This window comes from Canis lupus, chromosome 12 (assembly GCF_011100685.1).
Source record: "Canis lupus familiaris isolate Mischka breed German Shepherd chromosome 12, alternate assembly UU_Cfam_GSD_1.0, whole genome shotgun sequence".
Taxonomy (NCBI): domain Eukaryota; kingdom Metazoa; phylum Chordata; class Mammalia; order Carnivora; family Canidae; genus Canis; species Canis lupus.
The window spans coordinates 49,097,719-49,117,510 of record NC_049233.1 but is presented as its reverse complement, the minus strand read 5'-3'; the positions used below and the strand labels follow the sequence as shown (position 1 = coordinate 49,117,510).

General features: G+C 41.1%; 1 protein-coding gene across 3 annotated transcripts in view; it reads left to right on the top strand.

Annotated features, from left to right (window-relative positions):
* MDN1 (midasin AAA ATPase 1) overlaps positions 1–19,792 on the top strand; it is a 166,430-nt gene that overhangs the window by 120,835 nt on the left and 25,803 nt on the right. For all 3 annotated transcript variants that reach the window (XM_038554729.1, XM_038554731.1, XM_038554730.1), the window contains exons 64-83: positions 1,530–1,691; positions 1,904–2,177; positions 2,914–3,149; positions 3,854–3,949; positions 4,608–4,702; positions 5,022–5,143; positions 5,714–5,860; positions 7,151–7,260; positions 7,842–7,915; positions 8,548–8,740; positions 10,043–10,202; positions 12,188–12,334; positions 12,870–12,993; positions 14,365–14,470; positions 15,025–15,140; positions 16,233–16,718; positions 16,997–17,223; positions 17,805–17,960; positions 18,128–18,297; positions 19,088–19,249. In XM_038554729.1, the coding sequence (XP_038410657.1) occupies positions 1,530–1,691; positions 1,904–2,177; positions 2,914–3,149; positions 3,854–3,949; positions 4,608–4,702; positions 5,022–5,143; positions 5,714–5,860; positions 7,151–7,260; positions 7,842–7,915; positions 8,548–8,740; positions 10,043–10,202; positions 12,188–12,334; positions 12,870–12,993; positions 14,365–14,470; positions 15,025–15,140; positions 16,233–16,718; positions 16,997–17,223; positions 17,805–17,960; positions 18,128–18,297; positions 19,088–19,249 (3,363 nt within the window). The remainder of the gene's footprint in view (positions 1–1,529; positions 1,692–1,903; positions 2,178–2,913; positions 3,150–3,853; positions 3,950–4,607; positions 4,703–5,021; positions 5,144–5,713; positions 5,861–7,150; positions 7,261–7,841; positions 7,916–8,547; positions 8,741–10,042; positions 10,203–12,187; positions 12,335–12,869; positions 12,994–14,364; positions 14,471–15,024; positions 15,141–16,232; positions 16,719–16,996; positions 17,224–17,804; positions 17,961–18,127; positions 18,298–19,087; positions 19,250–19,792) is intronic.

Genomic DNA, 19,792 nt, shown 5'->3' with positions numbered 1-19,792 from the left:
GGTATCTGCAGGATATTAGCAATGTGGTTAGGCAGTGGGATCTAGTGTCTTCCTTTCTTACTCCTATTCAGTTTTCTGTTTTGGGGATCTTTGTCCCTGAATTATTAAGAGATTAGAAAAAAGTAGTGATATTAATTCTTTGTCTCTGACACACACTATATATATTTTCCCCTGGTCTGTTTTTGTTTTAGACTTTATTTATGGTGGTTTTGGCCATGTGATAGTAACAGCTTTTATTAAGAAAGTAACTTCTGTTTTTTTATCAACGAAAACAATTTGTTCTCAATTTATACAATTAAAAGAATAAATATAAATAAAAGTTACTAGATTTTTTACCACTTAAATTAAGCTATATAAACTTAACGTTCTGGTGCATCCCATTCTAGCCTTGTTTGTTTGTAGATGTATCTGTACCTGTATGTCTGTGACATTATAAATTTAAGTCATTCATCCCAGTGGTTTATAAATTTCTGTTTTTTAGTAGTAGAACTCTTTTAAAAATAAAAGTCTTAGAATAGTTTCCCAGTATGTAATAGATAAAAGACATACTTTAATTGAGGACAATTCTGTCCTCTCTGTGGCTTCTGAAGCTGGTCCTTAAGTTGCTAGAGTTCTACAAACCACTGCTAAAGTCCATTCTGTTTTATACTTTGCTTTAAAAAACCTGACAGCACTAAGTGATTATTTTCCTCCATAATTATGGTATTTTTCACCTGCATCCTATTGACTAGCTGTCTAGTTTTCTATTGTATAGATATGCTCTAAGACGCTTAACTAATTTATCATTGTACATTTATATTTTTATGTGGTCTTTTTCCTGTCTTAGAAAACATCACCACCACCATAAATAGTCTTATACCTAGGTCTTTGGGAACAAATTTTAGAAAGCAGAATTGCCGGGATGAAGATTAAACGCTTTAGGTTTTTAATACAAACTATCATTCTGAAAGGTAGATGCTCATCTCCTCGATTCTCATCAGTAACGGAGTGTTTTCTTAATTTATAGTTTTTGCCAAACTTTGGGACTTAAAAATCTTAGAGTTACTGGGGATTTAAAAAGTGTTTGGTAAGGCATAGCCCAGTTTTGCCTGATTGATGCCCTGTAACCACCCTGCCCCTGGCCCACATTTCTCTTTCCTGAACTCCTGGGCCAGCTGCTTGAGTTGTTAGCCAAGTCCAGTATGATTCACAACCCCACATTGCCTAACCAGAGCTTATCCTTAGTACAGAACTCCATTAACTTCTGACAGGAAGTTCCAGTGGTATTAGCCCTATTGTTGCATGTTTTTACACTGTGAAAATGTAGCACTATAGCAAGGGGGAATTTAGAAAATGGGTTGCTGCAGATACAGTTTAAAAACAGAGTTTATTTGCTATTACCTGGATTTTTTTGGATGTTGGCATTTACTTGTTTTGAACCGTGGTACTGTTGTTATCATGAGAAACTAAGAGATAGCAAGTTCTGCTTTGTTTATTTAAGCACCTCAGCAAAGGCAAAGAAGTTTCCTTTCAAATGTGTGACTTTTCAGGAAATTATCAATGAGTGGGATGAACAGGAACGCATAGCCCAAGAGAAGGCCGAGCAGGAGAGCAGCCTATACAGATATAGGAGCAGAAACTCCAGGACAGCCCTGAGCGAGGAGGAGGAGGAAGAACGGGAGTTCAGAAAGCAGTTCCCACTTCATGAAAAGGTTGGGTGGTGGTAACAGGGTTTGTTTTGGAATAATTTCCCTTGATACCACCTGTGTTACCTTTGAATGGTTTGATTATCATTCTTTTTACCATATCTTTATGTAAGTCATTACTTCGTTTTCTTGATTGTTCACACTCCACCTTTGCCCTTTCCTTTTTTATTAAAACAATTTAATTTTTAGAAGTTCATTTGCTCTACTGTTATTGACAGGATTTTGCAGATATTCTAGTAGAACCAACACTGGACGAGAAGAAGGGAACTTCAGATGTGCAAGAAGAGGGAGCAGCCACAGACCCTGCCCTCTTCTCCCAGAGCTCAATGCAGGCTGTGATGTTGATTCACCAGCAGCTTTGCCTCAACTTCGCTCGGTCCCTCTGGTACCAACAGCCTCTACCGCCACATGAGACAAAGCATTACCTTGGCCTGTTTATGTCCTGCTATCAAACTGGGGCATCTCTTGTGACACACTTCTACTCTCTGATGGGTATGACAGTTTACTTTTGTGTTATACTTTTGGGGAATGCAAATGAATAAATAGGATTACTACTTCTGGAGCAGTTAGTCATTACCTTCCTGTTTTTTACTGAATTCCTTGTTGAAGTCATTTCCGTAGCTTAAGAGACTCAGGCTACTTCAAAAAACTTGATTTAAAATTCTGCAATAGTGGATTTTTCTCCTCTGAATACTTTGGAGTGAGGGGATTTAAAAAATAAGGATATAGACTTAGTTTGAGTGGTTTTATTCCTCAATATTCTTTCTAATTTGCCTCTAATAGCTTCAGTGGTTTTCAAATCATGTGTTCCTGGGAGCAACCTGGGGACTCAGAAATTAATCTTACAGAATACTGTTTGATTCAGTTCCCCGAATGACCTCGTGAGTTATTCCTTGGCTATTAGGAAGGAGGCTTTAGATTTCATTTCTGCCTACCAAGATAGCCACAAAACCAGGAAATTGAATCCATCAAACCAAACTCTGTATCTCTTGATAATAGTAGGCAATATCTGAGTTCCTCTATGTATCCCAAACACTTGGCAGATTTTGGTGACATTCCTGTGATACTAGGGTCCTCCTAGTCCTTTAGGCCTATGTTGCTTCGGGCATGAATGGCTTTAAAATATCTTCATTATTTCTGAACACGTTTTTGTCATCTTTGTACCTTGGTATCTCAACCTACTAAGGCTATTGAGTTCGCTGACTTTACTATGATGTTAACTTCATAGGAGCTGAGCTGAATGACCAACTCTTGGGCAGCCAACTTTTGGCTTGCACCCTCTCCTATAACACTCTGTTTGGTGAGGCAACCTCGGATCTAATAGTGAAGCCTGATGGGCCCTATGACTTCTACCAGCACCCCAATGTCCCAGAAGCAAGGCATTGTCAACCTGTGCTTCAGGGTTTCTCAGAGGCTGTTAGTCAGCTACTGCAGGATTGGCCGGAACACCCAGCTCTCGAACAGGTAGGGCAGCTGGTGGGAAGAGAGCACTGAGGATATGATCTCTGCCGTCTCTAAGGGCATTCATGTATACATTTCAGTGTATAAACAAAGATTCACAGAACCCCACTTCAGTGGGACACTACTCACTGCAGGATGGACATACCAGTTTTGTATAGCTATTGTATAAATGATGTTTCAAATTCCACTAATTTTATTTGTTGATCAGGTTTGCTGTCCACATGTTAAAATACTGCTATATTGCTCTGTTTATTCAGATACCTATGTATATTATTAGCAAAGGCTTGGCTTTTTCACTATCAGCAGTTTTAACACAGACTTTACTCTGTAGTCTTCAGCCAATTTTTTAATAACTCTTACAACAGAGAGTGGTTAAGAGAGATTATCTGGGGGCACCTGCTGGTCAGTCAGAAGAGCTTGTGACTCTTGATCTCTAGGTTGTGAGTTCAAGCCCCACGTTGGCTGTAGGGATTACTAAAAAAACAAATCTAAAAAGTAATGATCTTCTCAAACTCCATGTTTTTTCTGGAGTAATACAGCAGATAAAGTGTTTCTCTTAGATCCACATTCCTAGAAGTTTCCTCCATGGCTGTAGCAGGTGCAAAGCAGGGACCTTGCATAAAAATTTCATTAGGCCTCTCTTCAGTACTTTGGGTGATTGATACACCCACAGAGATGCCTAGATCTTTTTTCTTCTTTTTCTGCAGCTGCTGGTTGTAATGGATAGGATTCGTAGTTTCCCACTTTCCAGTCCCATCTCAAAGTTCCTGAATGGCTTAGAAATCCTTCTCGCAAAGGCACAGGTAAGATAATTCTCTTTCCCTCTCTCATTTTAGTTAGTAGTCAACTGAAAAAAGATTATCTTGTAGCAAAGTTACTGTTAGAGGACAGAAGTTATACTTTTGGCTTGGAGAGAGGGATAAGCTTCCCTGGTTTTTCTGGCATGGGGTCAGATTATTACAAGTGAAACAGTTGCCTTGTGGGGCACGTGAGGGATTTGCCTCCCCTATTCTCAAGGATAGGATGCCACATCCACTGGTACTGGGACCTCCCTCTGCCGGGGCTTCCAGGTAGGCTTCCAAACTAGCTGAGTGCCTGGACATGTTCCCCTCCATCCTCTCACAGCTCTTGAAGTATCTGGTACTTCCCTGATTATCAAATTAGGGCTCTGCACTTTGGAGCAGTCACATGTCTGACAATAGGAATTCAGACTCAGCTCCCCAAATCCTTTGCTGTTTGCCTATACTTGGCTCTTCTGGAATTCTGTCAGGTAACCAGAAACAACTTGGAAGTTTGATACACTAGATGTAAACTCATTGCTATTGGTAAATTGCCATAAAAGTTATTTAGGGGTCCGGTGGTCTTTACTCAAAGACAAAAAGTCCAAGATATTCCAGAGGGTGGGAGATGATTAAGAGATTGAATAATGGCCATAGTAAATTTTATCTTTGCTTTTATTAGGATTGGGAGGAGAATGCAAGTCGAGCTCTCTCTCTGAGGAAGCATCTCGATTTAGTCAGTCAGATGATCATTCGTTGGCGTAAACTGGAACTGAAGTAAGTGATAATCTGTCACTTCCCTTCCCCTCCCGAACTAATGCTGTAGAGACACTTGTCTTTTGATAATTTGTTGATGTAGTAAGACTGAGAATGTACTTTTTGGTTATTAATCACAGAATTAAAAGCAGGGCATTAAAGTGGTCTCAGTAGAGACCAGACAGCAGCATACATTTCCAAGGCAGCAAACTAGGTGGCTTCTCCACCTCCAACTTGGGAGGAAAGACTAGGGGGAACGTTTAGCTTCTGCTTCAGTGGTTTCAGATCTTTCAAATGGGTTTCCTTAAATGTCTCTTTGACCTCTTCTCTCACATTTCAGCTGCTGGTCTATGAGTTTGGATAATACTATGAAGCGCCATACTGAGAAATCCACTAAACACTGGTTCTCTATCTATCAGATGCTTGAGAAGCACATGCAGGAACAAACAGAGGAGCAGGAAGGTAACACCTGTCCATAAATTCCCTGCATATTTAAAAGTTTCAGGCTAATTGGAGAGTGCTGCAAAGTGTAGGATTTACTTGTTTGCCTTGTCTCCTGGCACCACTGCTTTTACATGGAATTCATCATTTGACTTGATAGTATTCCTGAGAGTTTTAAGTGACTTGTTCAAATTCTAGAGAGCTGGTTGTAAGATAAGATTTCCTTATTCTCTGTATCCAAGAGACAAGTCACAATGAAGATTTCTCTTCTTAGGTACTAGTTGATGTGCTTGAGTTAAAAGTATTTCATTTCATGCTTTAAAAATCATATTTAGTTTCATAATTTGCTGTGACTGCATTTATCACATATCCTGACTGCAGCTGTTTTTTTTTTTTTTTTTTTGACTGCAGCTGTTTTTATATCAGCTTGGAATTTATCTCTAGTCCTTTGCTTCAAAGTTTTGCTTCGAAACATTAAGTGTTCTGTACTTGCTGCCATCCTTCAGTGTGTCCCATAGTAGATTAGATGCATGTTATAAATCCAGAATGATAGTTGCAAGTACATATGTTTTCCACTTTGAATCTCTAAAGATGACAAACAGATGACCTTGATGTTGCTGGTCAGCACATTACAAGCATTTATTGAAGGATCCTCACTGGGAGAATTCCACGTACGACTTCAGATGTTACTGGTTTTCCATTGTCATGTCTTGTTGATGCCTCAAGTTGAAGGAAAGGGTAAGGAGGGGGTGTGTGTGTGTGTTTCTTTTACACTATGCTATTTACATGATTAGGCTTTGAATTCTCCATGAGATAGGTATCTTGTTGCATACCAAGTTTTATTTATTTATTCACAAAGATTTTATTTATTTATTTGAGAGAGTGAGAGCATGCATGAGTGGAAGAGGGGCAGAGAGAGAATCTCAAGCAGACTCCACACTGAGTGTGGGGCCTCATGTGTGGCTCTATTCCACAACCCATGAAATCATGACCTGACGGAAACCAAGAGTCAGATGCTTAACTGAGCCACCCAGGCATCTCTGCATACCAGGTTTTAAATAAGATCCTTTTGGGGCAGCCTGGGTGGCTCAGCAGTTTAGCGCCACCTTCAGCCCAGGGCCTGATCCTGGACACTCAGGATCAAGTCCCGCATCGAGCTCCCTGCATGGAGCCTGCTTCTCCCTTTGCCTGTGTCTTTGCCTCTCTCTCTCTCTCTCTCTCTCTCTCTCTCTCTCTGTCTCATGAATAAATAAATAAAATCTTTAAAAATAAATAAATAAGATACTTTTAGTCATCTTTTACTTTGAAGTGATTCACATTAGATACAGAGAACAACATTAAAGTACAAACTGGTTATAGATGAAGCCCTGACTAGTGGACTCTGCCAGAGATTAATTGCCAAATCCTGATCTTGGGAACCAGTGTGTTGAGGCTACAGATCTTTCTGTCTAGACAGTGTAGATGTCCTGCTAAGCTTTTGCTTGATCGAGGGCATAATTAGATTCTTTGATCTAGTGAGAGCTCTGCTACATGTCAAGTAACTGCACATAAAACACTGTTAATTACTGTCCCTGACCACACCTATTTGGATGAAACAAAACCACGACTATAGGTTGTATGTGAATGAGCAGCCAGGGTGAACCATCTTTTAAGATGGGCTCAGTTTCTGCTTACTTTATGTTGAGATTCCAAGAAAGGGTTTGAAATTGTGTTCAGTGGAACATCTGAGTACACCATCTTTAAGAACAAAAGTGCAAAAAAAAAAAAAAGAACAAAAGTGCAAAAAATTCAGTACAAGCTGAAATTTAAAAATGGGCTGGTGTTGACAGTCTGCCTGCTTCTCTGGGAACAGCTAGACTCAGGCTCCCCAATGAGCTATTAAATAATCTACCTGTGGAATGTTGTGCTATAATCTCATGGCCTTAAAAGTAATAAGGAAGGAGCATCACTGAAAGTTGGAGCCCACAGGTGTGGCAAGTAGCATATGCAGCAAGTGTGGTGTTTTTGTTTCCGCTTCATTTCTTCCAGATTCACTTTGCAGTGTTCTGTGGAATCTGTACCATTATTACAAGCAATTCTTTGACCGGGTCCAAGCCAAAATTGTGGAACTTCGTTCTCCCCTTGAAAAAGAACTTAAAGTAAGATTAGCAATTGTCATGATCATTCTTGGGAGAAGAAAATCAGTAAATTCTTTTTGGTTCTGTTCTTTTATCTATTTAACTGTGAGGCCGGGGGGCTCTCGGGAGTGGAGGAGAGCATTGCAACTGCCAAGTAGGATGGCAAGATTTACATTTTGTGGCGTTGGCTCAGTTACTGACCTGTCCAGGGGTTTGAGAGGTTAGTGGAGTGGCCCCTGTCAAAGGCTCCTCAAGAGGATTGCCACATACTTCTTTTAGTGCTCCCTCCCCTGCTCTTGGCTCTTAGTGTTGAGTGCTATCAGGATGCCTTGGGGAAAGGAGGACCCTGTCTTTTGAGAACTCTGTGGTTATCGAACCAACCGTGGCACAAACAATACATATCAGGTGACCTGTTGATTGTGGCAGCACTCTTTTCATTGCTTTGTGACAAATATGTGGTTCCTTTTTTGGACTTGTTTACTGGTACATAGTCTGGTATTTGGGATGGAGTGGGCTCTGGTCTTTGGCAAACAGATGATTTAGAAAGGAACAGAATAACACCAGCTTGATAACCCATTCCTTGATCTTCATTTATCTTTCAGGAATTTGTTAAAATATCCAAGTGGAATGATGTCAGCTTCTGGTCCATTAAACAATCTGTGGAAAAGACACACAGGTAATTCATTTTTTAAAAATTGGAGGGTGACGGGGTGCTTTGGTGGCCCAGTTAAATGTCCAACTCCTGATCTCAGCTCAGGTCTTGATTTCAGGGTCATGAGCTCAAGCCCTGCGTTGGGCTCCATGCTGGGTGTGGAGCCTATTAAAAAAAAAGGGGGGGGAACCAAAGCTCAGAACTTTTGTATGCTAGATAGCAAGACTACATTGTTAATGTGGCCTGACGTAGTGTTGCCTTGAACTTATTATAAGCACTAGATTGTTTTGGTGTGGCTTTTCAACAGCACCGTAACACCCAAAGCAGAATCTGTGTGCAAAAGGAATTGGTGTGCCTTGAGACAAAGCAGGCTAAGCACTGTAGAAGGGTTGAGTCTTTTGTCACCTACTAGCTGTTTTAGCGTGAGTGAAGTGATCCCACCATTCCTGACTTTAGGTTTTTCTTCTAGAAAAGGGAGATGACAATACCTGCCTTACTTTTCCTTAAAAACAAACAGGATGATTATGAATATCTAAGGAGTTCATGTATACAGTAGGTACAGGTTATTAAGTTATGTAAGTATGCGTTTTGCCACTTGTACATTTCCTCACTTTCCACCCATTTTTCCCTCCTCATCTGTCATTACCTGGGGCCAGGACCCTCTTTAAGTTCATGAAGAAATTTGAAGCTGTCCTGAGTGAACCCTGCCGGTCATCCTTGGTGGAGAGTCACAAGGAGGAGCAGCCTGACTTTTTGTCACAGCCAACAGCCACTAGTGAGGCATCCTCCATTCAGAGTCTGAACAAGGCACTGAGGGAGACCCTGTTGGCCCGGCCGGCAGCTGCACAGGTATATCTCATAAGACAGTGTTTGCTTATTCCTGCCCAGTCAGGGGAGATGTGTGCTTTCTCTGTAGGGGGTGTTCCTAGAACTAGGCAAGGGAATGCATTTGAAATCTTGTTCTTTGGACAAGTATAGCATTTGTATGTCTGCCTGACACTGCTGCATGGTAATGCAGAAAGCATTGATCCTGGTGCTGAAAGTTTAATGGTCAACTATGAGAAGTAAGTATTGTGCTCACCTGTGAAGATTTCATCTACCTGTGACAGAAGACTTGAAGCATCAGTTGAGGAGTACGCCACTGAAGCTGCCGCACAGGGAGTGACTGTATGCAGTGCTCTGTTGATTTTAGTGGTTGCTGATGACCATAATATAAATTCTTATTGTGGCCAGTTTCAAGCACCGGCAGTTAAGAGTTGGCTTGCAAAATTCCAGAAAATATAATAGTCCTGGAGAGCTTGGGTGAGCAGATCTGTTATAGGATGTATGTTCTCACATCATATCCTTAGATGTAAAGAGCTCTGGGATCAAGGAGCACACCTCAAGAGAGTAATAGCTTTTGCTTTCTTACTGTATTTCCCATCTTGGGTCCATAGAGTAAGAAATGAAGGTCCTCAAGCTATTTTTGGTATTTTCGCAGTACAGAAAGCATAATAGAAATTGAGCATATAGCCATGATATGGCTCTACAAATGATATGGGTGCCAAGTTTATTTTCTTTTGATTATATTCATCAACTCACTGATTTCTGTCCTGATGACCAAAAATTTCGATTTGCTATTGATGACAACATAGGAGTTTCAGGGATTCTAAAGGAAAAACAAAAACAAAAAAACAAAGAAAATAGGCCCTTGTGGGTGAAAGCTTTCCCCCTTATTGGATGTCTGGGTTCATGATAATTGAACTGTCAGGAAGTGGAGGATAGGGAGAGATGGTTAGAAGTAGGATTTGTGTGGCTGAGAAATGCACTGCAGCACAGTACCATAAAGATAGCAGTGTTACTACATTCAGAGATGAGGACTGGAGCCTTCTTATGGCTAGCACAGGTAGCATTGGCTTGGGGTACAAGAGCTCCTTCTACAGTGATCTCATGGAGAGCAGCAAGAGGGGTTTCTGAATATCCAAGACACATGCCTTTTTCATTTTGGTGATGCTGCTTTTTGTGAGACTTCAGAGATGGGGAGGAGAGAGTTTAATATTTGCTGAGCCAGGTGTGTTTGGAGGGGTGTAGCATTTAAATTTAGCACATGTGCAAGTTAGTGCTATTACTGTTGTTCTTGGCAGTGAGACTATCTTGTGCTTTGTCTCACAGGCTGTGATTCCAGAACAGTGTCAGGGTGCTCCTTTTCCTTCAGAGGGAGAGCTGCTGCGTCGCCTGCCAAAGCTCATGAAACGAATGAGGAAGATGTGCCTGACATTCCTGAAGGAAAGCCGTCTGCCTCACCTAGTGGAGAGCCTCGATCACTTCACTGGTGGGTACCAGCAGCCAGGGCAGAGGGTGGGGTTTGCTCTCTGTTTTCCCCAGTCCCCAAAGAGGGTGGGAATTTGTTATGTATGCCCTTTTTTGATCTCTTGAATAGTGTTGAGTAGTTAATTGAATAAACAAGTGGGCTAAAAACTAACAGATCCCAGATGCAGGAGCCATAATTTTCATCTTGTCTTCCTCTCATGTAAACTAACGCTATGTTATGCCATTTTCTACAATAGCCTTGTCTATATCAGCTCTCTTTGGTTGGAGAGATGGATTTCCCAGAGTCTGTAAGCTATCCCTACCTCTCAAACTGTTGTCTCTCTTAAATGAAAGAAGATTCATCCACAGTCTTCTTGTTTTCTCCACTGTGGAGAAATGGAGCAATTTCATCTCCCTGGTTGTCCTCACATAGGGAAGTTGAGAGTCAAGATTTGCTTTGTAGTATAACAGCAATGACTGAGGAACAGATTTCAGAACTTAATAGATTGAGGTCTTGGCAACCTTTCACCATTATCCTTCTCCCCTTTCATCCCTAGTGAGTGTAGTGTCAGTAGTGTCAGGTCCTTTAGTGAGGCTACAGTCTGATCTCAGGGAGCTCTTTATCTTTAAAACCTGTTAGAAGAATAGCCTAATAATCTCCATTCTCAAGATAACCTTCCCTACCTAAGCCTGATGACCAGGATCAACAGAAGGTTCCATGTGGATCTTCTGGAAAGGGCCCCCACTCTGTGACATAAAGAATTCTCTAACACTCTTGCAGTGTCTGTATGCAGTACATTTGCTGACTACTGGAAGGCTAGATGGCCCGTGTTAAGTTTGTTAGGGCTACCTTAACAAAGGTGATTTAAGAGAAATTAATTTTCACTCAGTTTTGAGGTTAAACTTACAAAAACAAACTACTAGCAGGTTTGGTTTCTTCTGAGGCCTCTCTTCTTGGCTGGTAGATGTCTGTTTTCCTTCTTTGTCTTCACATAGTTTCTTATGTTCTACTTTTCTGTTAAGGACATTAGTCAGGTTGGACTAGAGCCCATCCATGTGGCCTCCTCTTACCTTAATTACCTCTTTAAAGGCTTTGTCTCCAAATACAGTCACATTTTGAAGCACTAGGGTTAGGATACGGTAACATGAATTTTGGGGGTCACGCTCACCCAGAACACTGCCTGTGGCAGGCAGGCAACAGCCTCATGTTACAGGTATCTGTGAGTATTCAGCAAGGCAGTGTGGTGCTGGAGATAAAACTTGGGCTTTTGGAGTCAGTCTGGCCAGGGTTCATGTTCTGTCTCTTAGTTCCATTCTTTTTTTTTTTTTTTTTTAAGATTTTTTATCTGTTTATTCATGACACACACACACACACACACACAGGCAGAGGGAGAAGCAGGCCCCATGCAGGGAGCCTGACATGGGACTCGATCCTGGGTCTCCAGGATCACGCCCTGGGCAGAAGGTGGCGCTAAACTGCTGAGCCACCCGGGCTGCCTCCTCCTAGTCCATTCTTTAAGTAAATGGAATTTAGAAAGTGATGAGACCTCTCAGCCTCTCCAAGCAGCTAGAAATTGGTGCTTCTGGAGTTGTACAGTATAAAGGAACATCTACCAGGAACTAGGTATAGGATAGGACCTCAGTATGTATCATATTTATGGGAAATTTATCTCAGATGACTTAAATTCTTAGTGTAAATTGCTGCACATAGTGCTAAACAAGTGCTTTCTGCCCGACCAAATATAAATCCCTAGATTAAAAAAAAAAAACTACTTTTATTTGAGTTGTTTGTTGAGATAAAATCCATGATTTTTTATTTTCTATTTCCATGCATCTTGATTCCTTTAGTTTAGAATTTACAAAGTGCTAGGGACTATGCTAGTTGTCAGAGCCTTAAATATGAACGTCACCTGGTTCTTATTTTCCATAATGTACTGAATCTTGAGTATTGGTTTTAACACATGACTAAGCCCTTGTGATTTCAGTATTGCCTCATTATCTCCTCAGGTGAAGTGATTTCCTCTGTAGGTGAACTGCAGAGCTTAAAGGTGGAGCCCTCTGCAGAGAAGGAGAAGCAACGATCAGAAGCCAAGCACATTCTTCTGCGGAAGCAGCGAGCTTTAGCAGACCTCTTTCAACACCTTGCAAAAACTGGTAAGATTATTGCTTGAAACCTGATGGAGAATGATGGTCAGCTATTAGCGGGGGAAACAACGTGAGTGATTTAGGGGAAATTTCTAGAGACGATTGATGGTGGGAAACAGAAGGTATGTAGGCAAGATTTTGAAATGCCATTCTGAGAGTACAGTCATACATATGAAATTCTCCTCTGATGAACCATTTGTGATTTCCAAATATTTTCACAGTTTTGTAATGAAGTTTCTCAAAAACCATGCTTTATTTTCATCACCATATGTTGTATGGCACCCACCCTTTCAACATAGCTTAGAGAGCAACATTTCTCAAACTTTAGTGCATGTACAAATGACTTGAGGAATCTCGTTAAGTGTAGTAGTTCTGTTTCAGGTGCAGGGCAGGGTCTGAGAGCCTGTTTTTTTTTTTTAAGAAGCTACTGGGTTGTGCTGTTCCAAGGACTTTATTTTGAGTAGCAATGATGGTGGGATGGGGATGAGGCATGGCACATTCATTCTCTTCTGAGTTTCTTAAACACATGATATTTATTTCCCAGGTTTGTCATATCGCAAAGGTCTTGCCTGGGCCCGTTCAAAAAACCCTCAAGAGATGCTTTATCTTCACCCATTAGATATCCGGAGCGCGTTGTCTATAGTCAGCACTCAGGAAGCTGATTCTAGGTTTGTTTTTTAAATTATAAACGGAGCAAGTTATTTAAGCCTCCATGTCCTTATTTGCCAAAATGGGTATAGAATATCTCTCTCCTAGTGTTGGTGTACAGATAACATTTAGAAAAGTGCCTGGCTTAGGATCTGGCTTGTGGTAAGCATTCGTTCAATAAGAGTTCATCTTTTTCCTTTTCCTTTTCCTTTTCCTTTTCCTTTTCCTTTTCCTTTTCCTTTTTCTTTTCCTTTTCTTCCTTTCTCCCTCCTTCCCTCCCTGCCTCCCTCTAACACCCAATATGGGGTTTGAACTCTTGACCTGAGATCAAGAGTTGTATGCTCTATTGATGGAGCCAGCTAGTACCTCCCCCACACACACACACACTTTTTTAAAAGTATCTTTTCCTTTCCTCCTTGTATTCACCTCTCCCATTATATTTTTGGTCCTTTGATTTTCCTAAGGTCTCTTCACTTGATTTCAATTCACAGGTGAAAATCCATGAGAGAATGGCCACATTTGTAGCTGTTCCCTGTACATAGATTCTTTATAATTTCTAATATATTCTTGAATTTGAGAACCTTTTGAGACAGAACTGTGTTCATAACTATGGCAGAGGTGGTTGTAAATGATGATTTGCTCACCTGGGTATGCATATATTTGTATTTTGTTTGCCAGTGGTCTTCTCAATGCTTTAAATTTTAATTCAACACAACATTATAAAAAATAGAAATTATTTTTTAAGTCTTTTTAAGCAATCTCTACACCCAACGAGGGGCTCAAATTCATAACCTTGAGATCAAGAGTTACATGTTCTTCTACTTGAACCAGGCAGTCACCTCAAAAGTAGAAATTTTACATAGATATTCTGGATTTCAGTTTTTCAGGAAGATTTGGGCAAGTGGGTTCACTTTCCCATGTAGTCAAAAGTTAAAACTGTAGCTCCCTCCTTTTGACAGGACATATGCTCTTCAGATCATTGTGGTCTTCAACAATACCTTTTGCATATTCCACATTGAAGTCAGTTGTCATTGGCATGTATCATTTTGTGCTTGGCTGTCCTTAATCATTTATATTATCTGCTTGGCCCCTGTAGGCATCAGAATTTATGACCCTTAGCTTCCACTCCTAAGATAGTTACAAAGTTTTCATTAAGGAAATTATATTGTCATCATAATTTATTTCCCTACTATCCCTCCAGTGCTGAGTATATAACACATTTTTCACATAAAGGGCTGACAAGTACCTGACTGAATGAGACCGCACAGAAATAAATTTATTCACACACTTGACTTTGAATTGTGGTTAAAAATCTCAATCTCTGAGTCTTCAGGATCTGCGCTGGGAAATAGTGGTTTTATTTAAGTAAATCATGTTGATTTCTTTTCTAGACTCCTTACAGAAATCTCATCTTCATGGGATGGATGCCAGAAATACTTCTTTCGCTCTCTTGCACGGCATGCCAGACTTAATGCAGCCTTAGCAGCTCCTGTCAAGGTAGGTGACAGAACCCCAGAGATTTTGCAGAAACCCAAAGAAAGCTCCTGTTGTGCCCCTAGGGTAGCATTCTCAAGTCTTGTTAAGTGATCAGAGTACATTACCGAAAGTGACTGAGTTTTTTGTAGAACATCATTACACTTAATATAAATCAGATTTGGCCAATTTGGGTTTAATCATGGAGCATTTTATCATAAATTCTGTTACTTACATTTGCCAGCAAGACCCAATGCATAAGAGAAGTTAAGTCAAAAAAGCTTCAAGTGAGAACGCCATCTTCAGGTATTTTTTTCTCTTTGTGAATTGAGAAAAGACTACTAATTTTGATGTTAAGTCTAGTTCCTGTTCATGCAACATCTGGACAGATAATTTGAAAAGCACTGCTCAAAAAGATGAATACGTTGCTTCTAGACTGCAGTCTATATCCAAAGCTTATCTACACAAGGGGCACTTTCCCCAGAGAGGATTAGATGAACCGGCTCTCTAATGACACCTGCATAGGTGGTGGTGTTTGCCAGCGGCACCCTTGGCATGCTTCCTTTTCCCCCTGTCAGGAGTTGGGCATGAGCAACGTTGAGCGGTGCAAAGGGTTCTCGGCACATTTGATGAAGATGCTTATTCGACAGCGGCGCTCCCTGACTACGCTGACTGAGCAGTGGATCCTCCTCAGGTATTTGCTAACTAGTTAGTAGGATTTGTGGCATGAATTAGGAAGAATTGTGCGAGTCAGCTCTCACGTGAAATGAAATTTGAGGCTCAGAGATGTAGGTAGGGTTTCTTTTGGCTCTGTCCCTTGCTCTTGTTGATAATGCTTCTGCTCTGTGGTTCTGGTACCACCTCTTGGGAGAATGGGCCCTGGAGGAGGAGTTCCGGGCTGAAGTACACCCAGGTCTGGATTGAGGGGGTTTGTGGTTGACACTCTATCTGGCTGTGTGACAGGATTGTGTTTATGGTATTGGATTATCTGTCTCTGAACACAGATCAGATTTGTGATTGTTTCCATTCATTAGGCTTTTTGGATCACAGAGTTGCAATTTACTGAGCCATACACAGATGCTTCTCATTGGAAATAGATATTTAAAAGATGAGGACAGTTAGGAAGGCTGTCATCCATTTGTTGAGTGGATTGTTGGCTGAAAGGTAGTATTTCCAGACTATATACACACTTTGGCTACAGCTATTTTCTTCTTTACTCATAAGGGTTTATCTAACAAAGTATACTACAATTACTGGATTTTCTTTTTCTTAAATAATGGTTGAAATCACTGCAGTGAGGGACGCCTGGATGGCTTAGTGGTTGAGCATTTGCCTTGGGCCTAGGACGTGATTCCAGGGTCTGGGGATCAAGTCCCACATCGGGCTCCCTGCATGGAGCCTGCTTCTCCCTCTGCCTATGTCTCTGCCTCTCTCTCTATGTCTCTCATGAATAAATAAATAAAATCTTTAAAAAAAAAAAAAAAAAGAAATCACTGCAGTGGTGTGACTATGTTGGGTGTGATAAGCTGTAAGGGAATAGATGATAAGCAGTGAGTTTTGATACTTGTGAAAGACTGAAGAGCCTCCTTTCAGTCTTCAGAAGGATGTGTTTAATTAAGTGTATTAAAAGGCATTTAACAGACTTCTTATCTGTGGGGGATCCTGTCTTCTTGATTATGTGAAGAAGCCCATACTTTGTTTAGAAATAAATGAATTTCCTGTTTAAAACCACATGGTGACACAGTTTAAGGTGCCATGTGTTTTCCCTGTTGGTTTCTCGGCACAGGAACCTCCTTGGCTGTGTGCAGGAGATTCATAGCAGGCTGACTGGCCCATTGGTGTACCCAGTGGCCTTCCCTCCTCAGGATGGTGTGCAGCAGTGGACAGAAAGGCTGCAGCACCTAGCCATGCAGAGCCAGATCCTGCTGGAGCAGCTCTCCTGGCTCCTCCAGTGCTGCCCCAGTGCAGGGCCAACTCCAGGCCGAGGTGATGCCCAAGCACAGGGTCGGCCTTCTGCTGCCTACCCAGAAGGACCAGACCTCACCGAGGGACGGCTTTCCAGAGCAGTACAGGACCTCGTCCCATCAGAACTGAGTTATCCATCCCCAGTACCTCGAAATCAGTTGCCCTCTGGTTGCTTGATGCGTAAACAAGACCAAGTTTGGCAACAGTCAACTGCAAGATTAACAGAGATGCTGAAAACTATTAAAACAGTAAAAGCTGATGTGGACAAAATCAGGCAGCTGTCCTGTGAGACTCTCTTTCATTCTTGGTGAGTGTGCCTATTACTGTCCCCCTCTATGCTCAGGTACTTGATCAAGGTTTAGTAATGAGAGCAAGTGATGAAAGGGATTTTGCTTTAATTCTCTGTTTTTCTGTGGACTTTCATGGTGCTTTGTGGTATATATCTCACTATTAATCTTGAAATGGAGTGAATTTTCCCCTGCTTAGATTTTAGTGGTTGGAGGGAGGTTGTGTGTGTGTGTGTGTGTGTGTGTGTGTGTACGGTAGCCCCTTCTTCTCAACGTTGTGGCATTTCTCTTGTTGCAGGAAAGATTTTGAAGTTTGCTCTTCTGGGCTGAGTTGCCTATCCCAGATGTCAGTTCATTTGCAAGGCCTAGAGTCCTTGTTCATTATTCCAGGGATGGAGGTTGAGCAAACAGATCAACAAATGGCATTAGTTGAGAGCCTGGAATATTTAAGAGGAGAAATCAATAAAGCCACAGATGACTTTACTACCTGGAAGACACATCTACTTGCTTTAGGCAGCCAAGGCGGTAAGGACTGTCCTTCAACAAGGGAGTCAAAGCCCAGGGTAGGAGTGATGTCTTACAGATTTAAGTCCAGCCTATCCTAAAAACACATTATGTTTTGTTCCAGACATATCTATCCAGGTTTCTAAGACAGACGGGTATGGTTGGAACTCACAGCTTTTAACTATTGCTGCCTCTTTTCTTTGAGTACCTTGCCTCTGAATTGATGATGTCACTTTGTAGCACATATGTAGGGAGGTGGCAGAGGCTCACTCGCTGTTACAAACCATTCTCTCTTACACTGGAAAGTTGAGGGCTGATAACTAAGTTGGTGTTTATATGCACCATCATAACTATCTTCATATTTTTGGCATTCTTCCAGGAAAGCGTTCAATAAAAGATGGTAAACTCTTGTAGGTTTTATCTAGATAAGGAATAAGTCTCATTCACCTTTGTTTCAGCAGTTTGACACGGTGGCTCACCCATAGTAGGTACTTGATAGGTAGCCATTCGTAAAAAGTAACAAGTGAGAATTGTTAATTATTTCCAGAGACATTGAAGCAAATGATTGGGGTTTTTTTGTTTTGCACCATGTTACTTACTAGGAAACCAAATGTTGGAGGAAGGGTTTGTGGAAGATTTTTCAGAGCAAGTGGAAACTGCCATCAGGGCCATCCTTTGTGCCATCCAGAATTTAGCAGAAAGAAACTGTAAAAAGACAGAGGAGAACGCTGACCAAACAAGACCACAAGAAGAGGATGGTATGTCTGAAATCAGGCAAAAACGATTTTTATATATTATTTAATTTTTAAATTTATTTTTGTGGCTAAATATTTAAGGACAGATGTTAGGAATGATGACTGGATGAATGGAGATGAAAAGAGTATTTTGCATTATTCATCATGTCTTCCTTTTCTGTGAATGAAAGAGGCAGCAGGCTTTGAGAGATTGCAATCAGGACATCTAACAAAACTCTTAGAGGATGACTTACGGGCCGATGTGAGCGCTCTGCATGTTCAGAAAATAATTTCCGCTGTCTCTGAGCTGTTGGAGAGGCTGAAATCATATGGCGAGGATGGCACAGCATCAAAGCACACGGTAATATAGACTTCTTGCTATCTAGAGTGGGCTGAGCAAAGGCAGAGTGGGTCTCACTTTGCTCCATGTGGTTGGTCCCAAAGCAGGCCTTTGTGGCCAAAAAAAACCCAAAAAAAAACCTGCTAAGTTTGATTTCTTTATGCATGTAAACATCACTGACAAACTTTGTAATCCTTAGGGCTTGCTAGCTAAGGGTTATAGTTGTAAGATGCACAGACGCAAAAAATGCCAGCAATCCAGAGTTCTCTATTTTCTTGGGATTCTTTCATACTCAACCACATACTCCTGGGTATTTGATCTTAATGTGGATGCTGCTGCTGTCCTCTAAGGCTGAATGGCCACACCCTGCAAATACCTTTCCCTTCACAACAAACCAGCAGAGGGGGAAGTTGCTGTGTCCATAATAGTCCAGAGAAGCAATTTATTTTGTAGGATATCATAAGTCTCTAGTATTGCTTCCAGAGCTAACTTTGATTCCAAATAGAATTTGTATGTAAACGTCTTATTTAAAAGCAAAAACGAAAAACCTGGTTAACTAAGTGAAACTTAAGTGACAGAATTTAAAATGTACTTTCGTGAGGGTTTGTGTGAACAAGGAGGAAATATCAGTGAGCACAGGGGTGTGTGTGTATAAGAGAAAATATACATAAAACTTACCATTAGTGGCATTTAGTAGGTTCAGTGTTGTGCAATTATTGTTGCTGTCTAGTTATAGAACATTATTATTACCCCAGAGAAAACCTGGTACTGGTTACTAGTGTGAACAGGCCTTGTGATCTTTTGCCCACAGTTCTTCAGCCAGTCCTGCTGCGTGTTGGTGCGTCTGGTGCCCATGCTCTCCAGATACTCAGATCTTGTCCTCTTCTTCCTGACTGTGTCTCTGGCAACTCACCGTAGCACTGCAAAGCTGCTCTCTGTGCTTGCCCAGGTCTTTACAGAGTTGGCCCAGGAGGTAAGGACTGTCCATGATACTCCATACCCATTAGTGCTTGGGTTCCCAAGCTGGTTTTTTTGAACCTTCACAAATAGGTGATTTGCTCTCCCTGTGGATTTTTCAGGGCTTTATCCAGCACCCTTTTGCTAAGCCTGTTTCCATTAAGGTCTTGGAACCTGCAGGTCCCCCACTGATGAATTCCCTAGACTCCAGGGGCTGTCGTGAGCCTCAGTCTCCTCATTTGTAAAGTGAGATCTGCCTACATTCCTTACCATTTTTGTGAGAACTACATTTAATTGAATATATACTTTGTTTTGTTTTTATTTCCTTAGTATTCTAAGATTTTCTCCAAATCCAGGTACAATACAGGTGAGAATCACTTGAGAAAGATAGGAATTTACAGACTGAAGATTGGGTCTAGCCTTCTTATAAATAGTCAAGAGTTCTTAGTTCTGAGTATCTGGAATACTAGAAAGGGTTTAAAAATGGGAGGCAAGCCCATGCAGCAAGCATATCTAGAGGATAAATATTTGTATTTGTTTAGTAATAAATTAGTTAGTC